This window comes from Nannospalax galili, unplaced genomic scaffold (genome assembly GCF_000622305.1).
Source record: "Nannospalax galili isolate Female #2095 unplaced genomic scaffold, S.galili_v1.0 scaffold6, whole genome shotgun sequence".
NCBI lineage: Eukaryota > Metazoa > Chordata > Mammalia > Rodentia > Spalacidae > Nannospalax > Nannospalax galili.
The window spans coordinates 1,084,404-1,102,808 of NW_008355036.1; the positions used below are offsets into that span (position 1 = coordinate 1,084,404).

An 18,405-nucleotide genomic window follows, 5' to 3' on the forward strand; every position below is an offset into this window, starting at 1 on the left:
TATCAGGATCACACACACACACACACACACACACACACACACACACACACACGAATGGCAACACTGAATCTGCCAATAATGTGAAGAAACTACTGTTTATTCATTACTGGTGGGCATACAAAATGGTATGGCCACTTTGCAAAGTGGCTTGGCAGTTTCTTGCAGATCTAAATATACTCTTTCTCTGTGATCCAGCATTACCTTCCTTGTTATTTACCCAAAGGAGTTGAAAACTTATGACCACACAAAAACCTGCAAATGAATGTTTATAGATCTTTATAATTGTTAAAATTTGGGATGTAATCAAGATTCCTTCAGGAATTGAGTAAACTGAATAAACTGTCACTCAGTAGGAGAGTAAAGTGTGGCACATCCAAGCAATGGAATATTATTAATCACTAAAGAGAAATGAGTTATCAAACCATGGTGGAAATACATAGAGGAAACTTAAATGCACACTAAGTGAAAGAAGTGACCTGAGCTGATGTGGTGGTGCACGCCTTTAATCCCAGCACTTGGGAGGCGGAGGCAGGTGGACCTCTGTGAGTTCAAGGCCACCCTGGTTTAAATAGCCAGTTACATGCTAGCTGGGGCTACAAGGAGACCCTGTCTCAAAAAGACCAAAAAAAAAAAAAAAGTGATCTGATCTGAATAGTGATAGATATATTATATATTGAATGATTCCAAATATATGACTTGGAAAAGTCAAAACTATGGGTATAGTTAAAAGATCAGTGGTTGCCAAGTGTAGAAATTAGGATGAATAGGTGGAGCACAGATTATTTTGGGGGTGGGGAGTGTAGGTTTAGGGGATTTTGGTAATGGGTGGAGGTTATGCATGCATGGAGTGGGCAGGGAGTATGTGGGAGACCCCTAATTTGTTAAATTTTGCTGTGAACCAAAACTGCCCTAAAAAACAAGGTCTATTCGAAACGACAGTTTATCGTGTTTTGACTCTCTTGCTCACCAGGAATGATGCTGCACTGCCATTCATACTTGGTAGTTTCTAACTCAAGAACCTCAGAACAGTCCAAGTGGAGCTGAGAGCTCCATGAGGCAAGTGAGGGCACAAAGATTTGGCTTTATTTGGAAAGCACTATCTCCTGTTGGGAGGAACATTAGCTTGGCACGCCCCGCTCCTCTGACATACGCTCGTTCAAGCGAAAGAACTGAAGATGCTCTCTGAAGGACCAGAGCTGCAGAGGGGTAAGTGATGTGGTCATTCCAAATAAAACCCAGTTAGTAAAAGGAAAGGGACCGCGATCCTGAGTAAGAAGAACATCACAGAGTTTGATTTAAAATGTAATTTCCCGATGTTTGTACTTTCTGGAAGTTGTGAAGACTCGGGCTGAGGTCTGCGTTCTCACCGAACCTTCAAGAAGGCATGATTTTCTCCACTGTACGGTGGGCACAGTGCGCAGCGCCTAAGGTCGCAGCGCAAAGCCTACTGGATAGGGTGTTTAGCATGGCGCCTGGCTAGGTCGTGCTCTGATCTCGCGGCCGATGAACAGCGACATTGCCCCGTCCCCCAGAACTCTAAACCAGAAAAGCCCACAGCGGATCGGAACCCGCACCCTAGACTCCGAGGCGGCCAGGACGTCACAGCCAGGTCGGCGCTGGCCCAAGTGTAGCCTCAGGCCCCACGCCGTCCATCTAAGCCCCACCCGTACCCGCTTAGGCCCCGCCCCTACTAGCTCAGGTCCCGCCCCCGCCTGCCCATCCCCGCCCAGGCCGTCGAGGCCCCGCCCCAAGTCCCCGCCCCTTCCTGCGCCGGGCCCCGGAACGTGCACGCACCCAGACGCCTTGCGGGAGCGAGCGCGTCCTAGAGCCCGGGGCCCTAGAAGCTCAGCGGGTGTGGAGACCCGAGGCCTCGGGAAGGTGAGGGCGGGCCTGGGCGTCTGGGCTGAAGGGTGCGGGGCGGAAGAAAGAAGAAGGAAGTGGGGCTCCGAGGTCGCCGCCCTAGTGGGCAGACGGTGGGCCCAACGCATGTGCAGCGGGTGGGAGAGGGTTCGGGTTAGGACGGGGTGGGGGAGGGGCGTCGGGCTGTGCCCAGGTCGGGCGGGTCGCTAGGGTCCATGGACTGGGAGCCAGCTATTGCCCCGGAAGTAGCTCGCGGTTTAAGTTGGGCTTCGGGAGGGCCTGGGAGGGGAGGTTAGCCCAGGTGCACAGCCAAGAAAAAAGGCCTCTCGGGGAGGCCTTCCTGGTTTAGTTAGGAAGTCCAGGACACCCCAAGCCTTAAAATCCTTGGCTTCCGGGGTTCCAGCTCTCCCGTAGCTGCCTGCTTTTTGTATTTTGAGTTCCTGTGCAGAATAGCGGCAGGACAAGGGTTGTCACTGGATGATACTCAGTTTAGCTTAACTATCCTTCGGCTTTGATAGAAGCTTATGAACAAGTTAAGTTGTGCATCTGTCAGACAAGGTGCTGATTTTGCAGTCTGTTCCGTGCCAGTTACGTTAAGAGGATTTTATTCAACGCGTCAGGTTGCTTCTACAGATTTCTTGTTTTGAAGTTTTGTTAAGGGCGTGTGTTTTGCTCCTTTCTCACCTGCCTCAGTTATTTAGGTCCCAGGTACATTAAAGATGTCTTCATACAGCTTTGTGCTGAAGATGATACACCTCAAGGTTGCTTGAGGACCTCTCAGCAACCTCGTTGTAACACTGTTATCTTTCATAGATCCTTGAGGACCTCTCAGCAACCTCATTGTAACACTGTTATCTTTCATAGATCTGAAATCTTGTCAAGAATACTTGAAGTAACTTAGTGGAAAGGTGTTTCATTCTAGATGGATTACAAACCTGCTTTTTATCGGTTGAGAATTTGGGGGATGGGAAGTACCCACATTAAGTTGCATAAACTGTCATTTAGCTGGGGATTATTCACTGTCAGATTCCAAGATTGGAAATAATGGGAGGAAGGCCCTGGTCCAGCTCCTCTTTATCTTACAGGTAAGAAGCTGGTGAGGTAAGATTTGCAGAATGTCACAGATTTAGTGGCAGCCCAATTAGAAATCTGGTGTTTTGATTAGGTCCAGTTTATCTTTCCACATTTGTGAGCTTGTTGGGTAGGAATAGGAGGTGATAGTGGATGAGTTCAAGTTCACTGTCCAGACCTGTAACCTAAACTTCACACCTGATTCCAGCTGTCAAGCTTTGTGAGATGCTCTCTGAAAATGTTCTTGTATTTAGTTTTCTAAAGGTGGTCAGCCCTGTACTGTTAATACAGGAAAGAGAAAAGTTGCATTAATTTACATGGAACTGAAGATCAGATTGGTCACTGACTACTATTTGTTGTAGTAGTCTGGTGCTTGGAGCCCCAAGAGTTTGTGTGGACTAATAAAATCGTATCAAGAAGTTTTCCCAATTTAAAGTGCGAGTGTACACAAGAGGCATTGTGGGTAGTGTTAAGAGCGTTTGCAGGTAGGCTGACCTGAGTAGTGCTCTGGGGTTGGATAAGCTAGTTACCTACTTTGATCCTCAGTTATTAGTATCTGTAGAATACCTGTAGTAAGCGCAGTTGTAAGAAAGACTTAAATGAGACCTTGCACTTACTAGACTTGATGAAGTAACTCAGTGTCATTGCTTTGCTAATGTGTGTGTGTGTGTTTAATCTGATATTAAATACTATCGTGTATGTGTGCATACTTGTGCACACATGGCACAGCATGTGTGTCAAAGTCAGGGGACAACTTTTAAAAGTCAGCTCTCTCCTTCCACCCTGGGATCCAGGGATCAAACTCACGTCCTCAGGCTTGTGTGACAAGCACTTTTACCTGTTGAGCCATCTCACCAGTTCTGTATGTGAATTTCAAATGAGCTTTCTAATAAGTGCTGAAATAATTACTAAAGCTGGGTGTGGTAGTGCTCACCTTTAATCCCAGCACTTGGGAGGCAGAGGCAGGCGGGTCTTTGTGAGTTCAAGGCCAACCTGGTCTACATAGTGAGTTCTAGGTCAGGTGGCACTACAAGGAGACCCTGTCTGAAAAAAACAGAAACAAAAAAATTGCTAAAGAAATTATGTTCTGATAGAGAGGTTATTGACCTGGGAACTCGAAATTAATGGACCAAGATCTGTTTTTTATTTATTTTTTTGAGTCTCATACAGACTCACTCTGTAGCCCAGGCTGGCCTGGGACTTGTGGTACTACTCCTGTTTCAGCCTCCCAGGTGCTGGGATACACACATGACTCACCATGCATGATTTATCATTTAATTCCAGAGTCTTATTCTTCTATAAAATGAAAATATAAGAAAATTAAGAATTTAGGAATTGTATGAGGCAAGAGGAATGCTGCATGTTTGACACCTTCCTGGGCCACATATAGTGAGTTCTAGGCTAGCCCCGCCCCCCAAATGAACAAAAGATTTGAGATTGAATATTAGCATCAAGGGGATTTCTGTCTTTCTGCCTCAGAGTGTGTACTTTTGTCCAGAATACCTGTGGAGAAGAAACAATGGATTCCTTGGATCACATGCTGACAGATCCCCTAGAACTGGGTCCATGTGGAGATGGTCATGGCACTCGGATTATGGAGGATTGCCTTCTGGGTGGCACCAGGGTCAGTCTGCCAGAGGACCTTCTGGAGGATGTGAGTAGTAACATTGTTGCCAGCATTTCTGCTGTCCTCTTCCCACAGCAGCTCTGCCTAACCTTTCCCACTGTAGATTTTGCCTTTCCTACTCCCTTTTGATGTCTGCCTTGCAGGAAAATTGAGCCCTGTTTCTTTTTCTTACATTGTGGTTAGTATTCCGATCAAGGACGATAGGATAAGCTTCATTCTACATGTTCTTCATGTTTGATAGCATGCCAGAACAACTTGATAGCCTAATATACATGAACGTGTATTAATTTTTCCAAAATTTATGTATGTATTTTATGTGTATGAGTATTTTACTTGCGTGTATGTAAGTGCAACACCTGCATGCAGTGCCTGTGGCAGTCAGAAGTGTTGGATCCCCTGGAACAGTTGTAGACTGCCATGTAGGTGCTGGGAACTAAACCCAGGTCCTCTGCAAGAGCAGCCAGTGCTTTAGCTGATAAGCTCTCCAGTTCAGTGAACTCTATTCTAACAAGATAATTTTCATTAATTAAAACAAAAGGTTGTATATTAATAGTGGAATCACATTTCCCTTAAAATAGTTAACCTGTTGTGAATCATTAAAGAAACTTAGACGTGTCTGTGTCCAAAAGATAACCTTCTAGTCAAATAATAGTATGTGCTTTGGGATAGAACATCAGCCTGTCTTTGATCACTTTCATAGGCAAGATGTGTAGTCATCATTTTTTTTTTTTTTTGAGACAGTCTCTCTGTAACCCCAGGTGGCCTGGAACTTACTATATAGACCAGGCTGGCCTCCATCTCACAGAGATCTGCCTGCCTCTGCTTCCTGAGTGCTGGGTGTGTGCCACTATGCCTGGCTTGTAGTCATGTTAATGTGGTTACCATGCATCAAGGATGTTTTCTCTCTCTCTCTCTCTCTCTCTCTCTCTCTCTCTCTCTCTCTCTCTCTCTCTGTTTGTGTGTGTCTATGTGTGTGTGTGTCTAAAATAGGGTCTCGCATCCCAGACTGTCCTTGAGTTGATTATGTAGCTAAGGATGACCTTGAATTTCTTCCTTCCTCTGCTGGAATTACAGGTGTTTGCCGCTGCACCTAGTTTATATGGTACTGAGAATTGAACCCAGGGCTTTACATGCTAGGCAAGTACTCTGCCAGCTGCACTATATCCCTAGCCCAGATACCGTACATTATGTGGTATTGAGGAGTGAACCTAAGATATTATGCATACTAGGCAAGCGTTCTGCCAGCTAAGCTACGTCTCCAACTCCTCATCTGTATTTTCTTTGCAGACTGTTTCAAGGAAATTTCTTTTTAACATTCATTCTGTCATCAAATGTTTTATTATATATCTATTGTTTGCCAGACATGGAGTTAGATACTAGAAATATAATGGAGTGCGAAAATAGATTTGTAGGAGGACAGTTTTGGACATTGAGTCTGAGGTGTTTTTGATACATTCACATAGAGGTGTTTGGTAGGTGGTTTCCTGCTTAAGCCCTTTGTGGCTCCTCCTTGTTAGGATAAAGTCACAATCACTTAACAGGTTTGTTTGTATGTATGTATGTATGTATGTATGTATGTATGTCTGTATCTACCTACCTATCTACCTAACCTATCTATTGATGGTTATATATATCCAATATGTAATATTGAGTTGAAGATGAAGTCCTTCCTGCTTCTAAACTCCCCTCCCCATTAACTTTTTCCTGCTACTTAGTTGGATTCACATGGTCTGCCATCATACTCTGGTTTGCAGAGAAGGCTTCCAAATGGGCTTCACTATGAGACCATTTTCCTCTGGATTATTATGTACTGCTATATTGTGGTTTGTGTGCTGTCTCTAATTGTCTTTTGTTTTGAGATAGGGTCTTCCCATGCAGCCTAGACTGACCTCCAGCTCATAGTTCTCCTGCCTCTGCCTCCTGGTGCTGGGATTACGAGTGTGCTCCCATGTCTAGCTAATCTCTAATCTTTGAAAATTGAGTAAAAATCATTGGAATTTTAGTCTGATTAGAAAATTTAAGGATAATAATGATGGCTACACAACAAATGTGAATGTACTTAAAATCCCTGAACTGTAATAGTGTTGAAATGGTAAATTTTGTTTTTGTATATTTTGCTGCATACATACACTTAAAAGCTTATTTGTCTTTTACTTTTTCTCTAAATTTTCTCAGCCTGAGATATTCTTTGATGTCGTCAGTCTCTCCACGTGGCAGGAAGTACTGAGTGACTCTCAGCGTGAACACCTCCAGCAGTTTCTGCCTCAGTTTCCCACAGACAGTGTGGAACAGCAGAATGAGCTCATTCTTGCCCTGTTCAGTGGGGAGAACTTCCGCTTTGGGAACCCTCTGCACATTGCTCAGAAGCTTTTCCGAGGTCCGTAGCTCAGTGTTCTGTTTTCCATAGGGCTGAGGGTGAGGACACATTCACTAAAGCGTGCGTCCCCTTCTTCGTTTTCTTTTCTATTTTCATGTACAGGTGTCGCCCCTAAAGAGTGATTTTATGTATTTATTTATTGCCTATGCTATTTTATTTTAAAAAGATTGTATTGACATATATAGAAAATGCATAATAGACCTCAAATGTATAACCATCACAAGAAATAAAACATTACCAGCACCCCAGAGATCTTTTTTATGACTAGTTTTTAAGGTTTCTACAAAAAAGAAGAAACTGGCTTTCTGTTTGCTCTTTTTCTTGCAGAAAATGGTGACATTTCACTGCTCGCTTTGACCTCCCCCTTCCTCTCTCTCTTAAAGAAGGGTCTTACTGTAGCCCAGGCTGGCCTTGAATTCATACCAATCCTCTTATTTCAGCTTGCTGAGTGCTGGAGTCACAGCCATGTGCCCCTACTCCTGACTTAGCTTATATATCTTTTTACAAGGTCATCCCTTCACATAAACACAGTCCTGTTAGCCGAATGTAAGAAATTTTACACTAAGCAAATATATAAAATACTTCTTACTTTTGTTTTCTTTTTTTTCTTACCATTTTTTTCAAGACAGAGTCTCACTATGTATCCCTGACTGTCCTAAAACTTTCTAGGTAGATCAGGTTGGCCTCAAACTCTGAGATCCTTCTGCCTCTGCCTCCCTAGTGCTGGGATTAGAAGTGTGCACCAGTCTGCCTTGATACACTTGATTGTGAAAGGTCATCCTTTCTCTTTTAGAGTTAAGAAGTCATCTGTTGAGCCATGTTTTGGGATCCAGTCTTATTTCTCTGAAGCCTTTGTTTTACCCAGTGGTCTTTGTTTCCATGAGTGATCCTTGCTTGAATTAAGTAGTACCTTAGGCATTACAGAACTATTTAAGATCACTGTTGGATCACAGTTTGCTCTCTCACCTATGGAGAGGAGCAGAGGAAGCCTGTTCCTTGTTTCTGAGGTAACTGTTTTTTGCAGGATGGCCTGAAAGGGCGGTGTATCTCCTTGAGTTGAGTCGTATTAAACAGAACTTGATAGTGGCTAAAGAGGAGAGAACAGGCCTACCATTTTAAACCTCTTGTTAGCCTAAGAATTTTAAAGTAACATTCCTTGTTTATTGGTAGTGGAGATCTTCTCACATGTGTGTGCTAGGCAGGTGCTCTGCCAGCTCTGCCACTGAACTGCAGCCCAACCCCCCCCCTTTTTTTTTTGGTCTTTTTAAGACAGTGTTTCCCTGTAGCCCCAGCTGTCCTGGAACTCATTATGTAGACCAGGCTGGCCTTAAACTCAAGAGATTCACTTGCCTCTTCCTCCCAAGTGCTGAGATTAAAGGTGTGCGCCACCACGTCTGGCTTCCTTGTTTCTTTTTTTCTTTTTTTTTCTTTTTTTGGTCTTTTTGAGACAGGGTCTCTCTGTAGCCCCAGCTGGCCCGGAACTCACTATGTAGACCAGGGCGGCGTTGAACTCACAGAGATCTGCCTGCCTCTGCCTCCCAAGTGCTGGGGTTAAAGGTGTGTACCATGCCCCCTTTTTCTTTTTCTGAAGAGACTGTTCTCACTGTGTTGGCCAGACTGGCCCTGAACTGGGCCCATGATACTCCTGCCTCACATCCCAAGTAGCTGGGATGACAGGCACACCACATACCATCATATCTGGCTGCTTTTCCTCCTCCCATGGGTTATTAATTTAAAGGGGGAGTTCTCTGGTTGACAGAGATCTGTTTTTTTTGAGAGGGGGTTGCTTTTTTTTTTTTTGATGGTGGGTCCTCTGGTGGGAGCATACCACTGTCCCTGCTGGAACAAACTGGGGACGTGGAGGGATTTAGGGGGTTATGTAAGGGGCCTCATGTAGGTGAGCAGTACTACAAATACTACCCACACACAATTCAGTTGTCCAATAAATATACAAACAAGGAATATCTAAGACAGAAATTGCTGTTTATTTCACAGAGTAGTGTCATATTTCAGTTCTAGTTTTGTTGAATATAACTGTCTGGCTCTGGTTATTATGGTTATCAGCCTTGGTTGAACCATCATTGTTTTTGGATTCTTTTATTTTTGGTTCTCTTTTTTGAGTCTCTAAGTCATATTTTCCTTCTGTGCTACAACCACATCTTGCATACCTATTATGTGTATGTGGACTGATGCATATACAGTTTTACCTCTGTGTTTTTAAGATGGACACTTTAACCCTGAGGTGGTCAAATACCGGCAGCTATGCTTCAAGTCACAGTACAAACGATATCTCAACTCGCAACAGCAGTATTTCCATCGGCTGCTAAAACAGATCCTTGCTTCTAGGAGTGTAAGTAATACTGGGGAGTGGATGTGCAATGAGGGCAGTGACCTTGAAGGTCTCTTGGCATCAAGTAGTGGTTCAAATGCAAAACAGGAGCCATTAAGAAGTCAGGCTTTGTCTTGTCTTTATGATCTATTTCTTAAATACATATACCTGATTTCAGAGATGTTAAAACACAGAAAACAAAGCATTTCTTAAAATTGGTGAAATGGGGGCTGGAGAGATGGCTCAGCAGATAAGAACACTGACTGTTCTTCCAGAAGACTGGGTTCGAATCCCAGCACCCACATGGCAGCTAACAGCTGTCCATAACTCCAGTCCCAGGGGATCCGACAGCGTCTTCTGTCCTCTGTGGGCATTGAACAACATGAGTGCACTTACCTACATGCAGGCAATACACACATACACATAAAATAAAAATAATAAATAAAATATAAAAAAAATTGGTAAAATGTAGTAGCTTCATATTTACCAAGAAAAACAAAGGATTTCAAGTTCACCGTGGGTTATTGAGGATAGTTAGGATGCTTTGGAATTGATGTGTAAGTGCATACTGGCTTCTGAATTCTGTTCAGATAGGTAGAACACAGCTTGGCTTTAGGGTGCTTTGCAGTCTGATAGTTCTCTGAGGGCAAAGTTGTTAATGAGTTCTTAACTTTTTTTATTTTATTTTTAACTTTTAAAAAAATTTATTGAGAATTTCACACATGGATATAAGGTGTTTTGATCAAATCCACACCCACTCCCTCCTCTCCAGCTCCTCCCATATCCCTCAACTCTTTTTTTAAATTACCTTTTCATTTAACTATTTTGAGAGCAAGACAGACAGAGAGACAGAAAGAGACAGGGAGAGTGTGTGTTTGCACACGTGCGTGCATGTGCCACAATGTAGGTGTGGAGTCAAGACAACTTGGGGGAGTTGGTTCTTTCTACCATGTTGGTCCTGGGGATCAACTGAGGTTGTCAGGCTTGGCAGCAGGTACCTTTACCCTCTGAGCCATCTCACCAGTCCTGTTAAGACTTCTTTGAGTAATTCTTTCAGCTGTAGTATAGAAATACTTGGATGTTTAGTATAAGTATTCATTCTGAATGAAGCAGTTCACCACTCTGAAGATTTTCCTCATGTAATTCAACTTATGTCTTCATTATCTTAAATGCTTACAAATAGAAGTGTTTTGGATTTCAGATTTTTTTTCCAGATTTTGGAAAAAAATATTTTTCCACAACACAGTATTTTTGGGATGAGACACAGTTATAACCGTAGGTTTCCCATGTGCCTTATCTATGTAGCCTAAAGCGAATTTTATACAGTATTTTTGGTGTGCTTATGTTTAGGCTTCAATCTTGCACAAGGTGCCTTGTGGGCATTTCACTTGTGATGTTTTGTTGGTACTCAATGAAGCTTCAGATTTTGATTTTTGTGTGTGTATCCGGAATGCTCAACCTGTAATTAACACAGGCCCTTTTTATTTGTACTTGTTCATACATCTGCATCTTTGTCATTTGAGTAGAATAAAGCATGGACTATCTAGAGAGCCAGATTTGATGTTGACCTGGAGGCTACCTGGTCTCTTGCTAGGATCTTCTGGAGATGGCAAGAAGGAGCGGCCCGGCTCTTCCCTTCCGCCACAAGCGCCCTTCACCATCCCGAAGCCCGGAGGAGCGGGAGTGGCGGACCCAGCAGCGCTACTTGAAGGTCTTGCGGGAAGTGAAGGAGGAGTGTGGTGACACTGCCCTTTCCTCTGATGAAGAGGGTGAGTGTCCTTGGGCACTGGGGAAGCCTGAGGTATTGGAGCCAGTGGTAGCCATGTATCTCCCAGTAAAGGAGCCTTCTGAGTTGTCTTGGGGGGGTGGCATGTGGGACTCAACAGTGGTTGGTGGTTGAGTTGTTGAAACATCCCTCTTAGTGTGACTCTGTGCCCCCACTACCCTTGTGCTCATGTGGCACTCAGGTTAGATGAGAACCTCTTGGACAGATCTCTGCAGAGCAGGGTCTCTCCACAGTAGGCCTCTGGTACCCATTGTGCCACTTGAGAGAACTGCTTTTCCCCTTACAGGAGAGTAGTAGTGACTGTTGGCCTGCTGCAATGCGACCCCATCACTCTGTTGAAGTCTCTCTCCTGGAAGAGCCGTTTAAATGACCTAAGTGTGCTCCAGCTCATCTGGGGAAGGGTCAGAAAGGAATGTGGAACCCTGGCCTCCATGTTGTTGGCTTAGCCCTGTTGAACCCAAATGGCCACTTACCCAATCTCCCCTATTGGAGTCCACAGCCACGTTGGATTTACAAGAAAAATTTTCTTTTGAAGATCTCAACTCATGGCTTCCAAGCTCTCCAGCACGTTCTCCTAGTCCTGCGGTGCCCCTGAGGGTGGTGCCCACGCTTTCCACCACGGATATGAAAACTGCAGGTGAGAACTGGGCATTGCTGCTGCTATTGTGAGAAATCTGTAGAGTGAGGGCTTCCTTAGGGAGGTGGAGACTAGATCCTTGCGGGCCATGAAGTAGTAGTGTTCCTCACAAGTGGGTGATTGGGAGAAGTGTGTGTACCACACAGTACTTTGACATCTAGAGGCAGGCCTTCTTTTATTCTGAAATTGTTCTCAGGAGCTGATCAGCCACTATTTTGGGCTAAAGAAAACAGAATCCTAAACTAGCGATGGAATATTAATTGTAGCCATAGCAGTTCTGTAGATTGCAAAATCTAAGCGGAATTTGATTTGGAATAGGAACAAGAGGAGAATGTTAAGAAGACACTTCATTGTGTTTTCAGGTCCACTAAGTAGCTGAAGTCATTTGTTGGCCAACATACAGAAAAGTGGAAGTGCTGATCCTATGACTGATTATTTTTGCTCCTTATAGTACACAGGAGTCAGAAGGGAGAATCAGGAGTATCTTACTTTTGAATGATTAAGTGACCAGGCAGATTTAAATCAGAGCATCATCATAGTAAATGCTGGTCCATGTGGTTTGGTTCATTTACTTTCAGATAAAATAGAACTGGGGGACAGTGACCTGAAGATAATGTTAAAGAAGCACCATGAGAAGCGGAAACATCAACCAGTAAGATTGTGGTGGGAGTGGCCACGTGTGGCTTTTAGTCTGTTGCTTCCAGTTTGGCTGCCCCAAGGATGAGGATGATAGTCACTGCCTTGATTGTGGTTCTGTGTTACCACAGGAGCAATAGGAGAGGCTAGTTGGCGTTAGAGGTGTGGGAGGCCCAACAGAGGTGTGCGTTGGAATAGGAACAAGAGGAATAGGAACAGTGTCTGCTTCAGTCTTTGTGTTAATAACTGGTTTGTGAACGAATCATTCTCTCTGTGTCTTCCATGCTCAGAGGTTGGGTCTATTAGTCCTACAGCCAGTAACAGAGCCAAGAACCAAGCCTGTGCTCCTCCACTTTTTACTATCTGTTATTTCATTTGAATAAATTGAGGGAGCATCAAGCTGGAGAATACAGTGGAGAAGTCAGCCCATCTGAGGCAGAGGGGTGAGGTGGGAAGAATCCGCATGGGGAGGGAAAACTGAGTTCTTTCTGTCTTCTCCACATATGGTGAGACCAAGCAGATCTCTTAGCGCCTCAGAATCCTGTTGTTAAGATTTTGTAAAATATAATGCTGTTAGAAAGAGCACATGAAGTAAGGAATGCAGAGGAGCTCTAGGATGCAGATGCCCTACATCAGAAAGGCAGAGCTGGGTTTTCCTGTGCACCACTGTGAAGAGTGTTTTTTATTTGTGTATATTTTAATTCAATGTGATTACCTCAGGTATCCCTCAAACACTGTGTGTGTTAGGTAATTTGGCATAGTCACCATCAGTTTTGGGTTCCTTTTTGACCCTCTGTAACCACATCTCTGATGTCCTATCTAGGATCACCCAGACCTTTTGACAGGGGACCTGACCCTCAGTGACATCATGACTCGAGTAAATGCCGGCAGGAAGGGCTCTTTAGCAGGTAAAAGAACGTCCCTTCTTGGCATGTTCACATGATTATGTTCACATGTTGTGTTAAATTGTCTGTCATAGCTTCCATTATGCCAGCCACCTTTGTTTTGTAATTGCCCTCAGATTTTAAATCAGTACAACAGAGACTGGGGAGGTGGCTAAAATGCTTGCTACATAAGCATGAGGACAAGAATTTGGATTCTAGCACTCGTGTAAATGCTGGGTGAATGTGGCAGTCTGCCTATAACCCCAGCTCTCTGGAGGTGGAGATGGCATCCCTGGAACAAGCTGGCTAGCTAGACTAGAGAGACCTTGCCTCAGTAAATAAAGAGAAATACAGTTGAGGAAGACATCTCATGTCAACCTTCTGGCCTCTACATGCATGTGTACATGTGCATCCACACACATGAACACACATAACACATCGATACGCAAATGAAATGAGTACAGCAGATCATTATATGTTAAAATCAAGTTATAAATCATTCCCTGAATTTAGTTTAAAAAAAAAAAAAAGACTAAATGTCTTCTACTGAGTCTTTGATGGACCTTGAGAAAAGGTGTGCAGAGAAAAGGTGTGCAGAGAAGACTCCTCAATTCCTAATGCAGAAAATGGAGTTTTGTGACTTCTATTTTTCTTTCTTCTTCCTAGCCTTATATGACTTGGCTGTCCTTAAAAAAAAGGTGAAAGAAAAAGAGGAAAAGAAAAAGAAGAAAATAAAGCTGATTAAATCTGAGGCAGAGGATCTGACAGAGCCCCTAAACAATACTGAAGGGGTGCCACCTCTCTCACAGGCCCCCTCTCCACTGTCAGTATCTGCTATCAAGGAAGAGTAAGTGAGGCACAGAGATTGCCTCACAGAGGCACAGAGTTAAGCTGAGGCTGTACCCAGTGCTTGGGGCTTGTATGAGTTGACTGTGTATGCTGAGCCCCTGGGGATCTTGCTTGGAAAATGTGCCATGTGGTCTTTTCTTGACCCCTTGAGCTCTTATGCTTACAAGGAAGCTCCCTGAACCAATCTGGCATGTGTTCTTGGTTATTTTGGTTGTTCTTATGTTTTTTAAAGCTATCTTCTAAACCTGTATTTATTTTTTTTTGGGGGGGGGGTATGCGTATGTGTGCATGTGTGCCAGAGCTTATGTGTGGCTATCAGAGAACAACCTGCAGGAATTGGTTCTCTTCTACCATGTGGGTCCTGGGATTGTCAGGCCTGGCAAGTTGCCTTTGTCCTCTGAGCTATCTCCCCTGCTCATTCTTACATATTTTCCCCTCTTCTTAGGCCCTTGGAAGACCTCAAGCCTTGCCTTGGAATCAATGAAATATCTTCCAGTTTTTTCTCTATTCTATTAGAGATCTTGCTGCTGGAGAATCAGGCTAGTCTTCCTATGGTAAGCATTCAAAGTGCAGAGATGAGAGTAAGAGTCTGCAAAGTGTGGGTCTCTGGAGAGGACTCCTCTTTCCCCTGTGGCTCAGAAGAGGGGGAGGAAAGAGTATAAGCCAGGTAGGAGGTACATGACCATATGGAAACAGAATCTTACAGGCTCTTGGAAACTTGCTCATACGAACCTATAGCCCATGCAAACTCAAGCAGACAAAAACCAAGAATAGAACTAGAGAAATGGGTAGCAGGCCACACTCGTAGCCGAAGAACTATTGGCAGCTGATTACTGCTGGGTGAGGGAGAGTTGATCTTTAAGGGAGCAACTCTGGATAGGCTGACTAGACCCTAGTGGATGAACTTGCACTGGGGGGACGTCTGGGTACACTTACTTGACTCGATAGGTTTTTAACATATATGACACAATGCATGAAATCTGATGGGGCACGTTGTACGGAGGTTCAGAAGGGGGATGGAGTATAAAGATGATTAAGATGTTTCATATTTTCAGTTTTGAAATGTTCGAAAATTCGATTAAAAAAGAAAGTTTCGAAAGTTATAAAATTGCTGAGATCTTCAGCTTAGGAAGCAAAGCCCTGCTGGATTCCCCTCAAAGTACTGCAGCTAACTTGCTTTGGGAATTTGACAGACTATACATGTGCCTTGCAGCCCTGGCACCTTCCTGAAGTTGCTGATACAGAAGAGAAACCTAATTGGGAGTCTCTTTCTTCCCTCAGCTGGAGGATCGGGTTTTAGATTGGCAGTCTTCTCCAGCCAGTTCCCTCAACAGCTGGTTCTCTGCTGCCCCCAACTGGGCTGAGTTGGTGTTGCCTGCTCTGCAGTATCTTGCTGGAGAAAGCCGAGGTGAGGACTTTTTTGTGAGGGTTCATCCTGTTTTGTTTCATGCAGTAAACTGTAGCTGTGTTCATTTGGCCCGTTATGCCTGTGCATCAGCCACACCCTGGATGTCTCTGCTTTCCCAACACACCAAGAAATACTCAGAATCTCCCCTGGAGCTCAGGGTGCAGGTGGTCTTGAGTTTCGCACTTGTGACCTGTGTGCCTTCTTCATGTGATCCATTTCTTACAGTGGTTCCTTCCAGTTTCTCACCATTTGTTGAATTCAAAGAGAAAACCCAGCAGTGGAAGTTGCTTGGTAAGTAACTTGTTACCTTCCCCTCTCACTTCCTCCCCCTCTTACTTCTCCCCGCAGTGTCTTTTGTTTTCTAGTCAGCACATTCCTACAGACTGGCAAGAAAGGCTTTGTAAGGGCTTTCTTCCTCTGTGAAGGAATCCTTGAAGACTCATTGTGTTTAAAATGTGTGAATTTGACCCCACAATCTCTTAGGTGGAGTTTGGCTCACTGAAGCTGAAACCGAGTAGCCCCAACTATTGTACTACTGTCTGGTGATGACTGAATTGAAATCCTCAGTTTTCTACAATAGCATCAACATTTACATTAGCCGTGCAATGATTTTATATTAGTTTATGGTCTAGTTTTTTTTTTTCTTTCTTAAAATAGTCTTGTTATTGAGAATAATAATGCAGTGAGACATTAGATAACCCCCAAAGACTAGTTTTTAAAGAATGGGATCCTTCTTTTGTTTAAAGTTATAAAGCCCTGCTTAGTGTTAATTATAACATGCATCTAAAGAAACGTGGTGGTTATTAAGCTGGTCTTGGTGATAAGACAAAAATTCATTATTGGTGTTTTGTTTGTTTGTTTGTTTTGGTCTTTTTGAGACAGTCTCCCTGTGGCCCCAGCTGTCTGGAACGCACTATATAGACCAGGCTGGCCTTGAACTCACGAGATCCGCCTGCTTCTGCTTCGAGTGCTGGGACTAAAGGTGTGCGCCACCACACCTGGCACTTTATTGGTATTTTAATGAAATTACAGATGTGGAACCCCTGGAAACAGACTGACTATACAGTAAAGGACTCAGGTGATGCCGTCACATACGGGGAAAGTGTCAAGTGAGAAGAAGAGAAGGCTAAGAAGTTAGCTTGGAAACTGCAGTAGAGGCAGCTGAATGCAGTGTATATGGAGAGGAAGCAGCTACACAGCTAGGGTGAAGCCTGAGGTTATACGGATTGTATAGGGTCTTTAAGAAGTGGGGAGTGGCCATTGGCATAGGTTGCTCTTTTTTGGTCTTTTTGAGACAGGGTCTCCCTGTAGCCCCAGCTGGCCTGGAACTCACTATGTAGACCAGGCTGGCCTTGAACTCACAGAGATCCCACCTGCCTCTGCCTCCCAAGTGCTGGGACTAAAAGCGTGCACCACCACACCTGGCTTTCTGGATTGTTCTTAAAAATAAAAATGTTTGTGGCCATGATGAAGTTGTGAGTTTATTTAGCAGGCAATTTCTTAGTGAATGATGAGGGTTGAAGTGGAAGGTGACTCACTATGCAGGCTATGAAGAGTGACCCCGTCAAACTGGTAGCTAGAGTCAGGCATGGCAGGCATACTCTTGCTAGATCAGCAAACTGTTCCTTACAGGATTTTTAGGCTTGTAGACTATGCTTTCTTTTGCTACCACTCAACTCTGTCGTTATAATACAGATCAGCTAGACAGTAGGAAAATGAACAGGCGATACTGTGTTCCTGTCAAACTGTTTACTAGGGCAGGTGGCTATTAGCTGTCCTTGTGATGCATACCATGGAAATTTGTAGATGCTACTAATCCAGATTCTTGCTACTTAAACATTGACCAGCATACCAGCCAGGGAATATGTATTTCTCTTTTTAGAATTTTTAGTAGGGGAGGAAAGGAATATAGGGGACTTGTGGCCAAGAGAGGATTCTTTTTTGTGAATGTATGGGTGTGTGTGTTGAGGGTGCACATGTATATGTGAGTAGGTGTATGTACATGTAGAGACCAGAAGTCGATCTTGGATTTTGTTCCTCAGGAACTGCCTTACTGGGACCTGGGGGCTCACTGACTAGGCTAGGCTAGCTGACTTGTAATCGCCAGGGATTTGCCTGCCTCCACCTCCTCAGTGCTGCAATTACAAATGTATACCACTGTACTTGGCTTTTCACATGAGTGCTGGGGATTTAACTCAGGTTTTCATGCATGTATGATAAGCACTTTTCTGACTTGAGTCCCAAGAGAGTAGCTGTTTTTTTCAATTTATTTGCGTGTTTGCATGTTTACGTGTGTGTGTGTGTGTGTATGTGTGTGTGTGTGTGTGTGTGTCTGTGAGTGTGCAAATGCCATGGCCTGTGTGTGATTAGGGAACAATTTGTGAGAGTTGGTTTTCTCTTTACACCAGTGGGTCCCGGGGATCCAACTCAGGTTATTAGACTTAACAGTGCCTTTACGTGCTAAGCAATCTTGCTAGCACCCAAGAGGGATTTTTTTTAAATGGGAGAACCCTTGGGTGAGTTTAAGTGGTGATGGGAAGGTATCATGGAGAAAAGGAGGTTGAAAATCCAGGCAAGAAGTGATAGCATTTCTGAGAAGAAGAATGGTTAGTCTGGGTGGCAAGAGGTGGCATATTTCTTGTCCTTATAGAAGGAAAGGAGGGGACAGTGAATTCACAGCAGTGGGCTAATTGGTCTTCTGCAGTAAGTTTGATGTGTTGACTTTTCAGTAAGGTAGAAGGTAAGAGAAGCGAGCTTTTTATCTTCTGCAAGTGAGAAGGGAGGTTTGAGGAGAACAGAGAGAGAGTCATTATGGAGTGTGTACAACCATGTGACCAGTGGGGCCTTAGGAGGGCCAGGTGGCCATGAGGGCCAGTGGCAGCTACTCGCCTTTCTCCTGTTGTGGCATGCTCTGCCCGCTCTGTGCTAGTTTCTCTGGTAA

The 18,405-nt window shown here is 44.1% G+C and overlaps 1 protein-coding gene across 11 annotated transcripts in view; it reads left to right on the top strand.

The window, feature by feature from the left end:
• Positions 1–1,783: 1,783 nt before the first annotated feature.
• Nfrkb (nuclear factor related to kappaB binding protein) overlaps positions 1,784–18,405 on the top strand; it is a 37,736-nt gene continuing 21,114 nt past the window's right edge. For 2 of the 11 annotated variants that reach the window (XM_029555534.1, XM_029555536.1), the window contains exons 1-13: positions 1,851–1,878; positions 2,725–2,945; positions 4,411–4,585; positions 6,734–6,935; positions 9,158–9,285; positions 10,859–11,033; positions 11,550–11,687; positions 12,266–12,339; positions 13,147–13,231; positions 13,874–14,054; positions 14,502–14,610; positions 15,338–15,464; positions 15,690–15,755. In XM_029555534.1, coding sequence (XP_029411394.1) covers positions 2,905–2,945; positions 4,411–4,585; positions 6,734–6,935; positions 9,158–9,285; positions 10,859–11,033; positions 11,550–11,687; positions 12,266–12,339; positions 13,147–13,231; positions 13,874–14,054; positions 14,502–14,610; positions 15,338–15,464; positions 15,690–15,755 — 1,501 coding nt within the window. In that variant the 5' untranslated portion in view covers positions 1,851–1,878; positions 2,725–2,904. Of the gene's footprint in view, positions 1,879–2,724; positions 2,946–4,296; positions 4,321–4,410; positions 4,586–6,733; positions 6,936–9,152; positions 9,286–10,858; positions 11,034–11,336; positions 11,688–12,265; positions 12,340–13,146; positions 13,232–13,873; positions 14,055–14,501; positions 14,611–15,337; positions 15,465–15,689; positions 15,756–18,405 lie in introns of those variants that run through there. The other 9 variants (XM_029555541.1, XM_029555540.1, XM_029555535.1 and 6 more) reach the window with 9 other exon arrangements.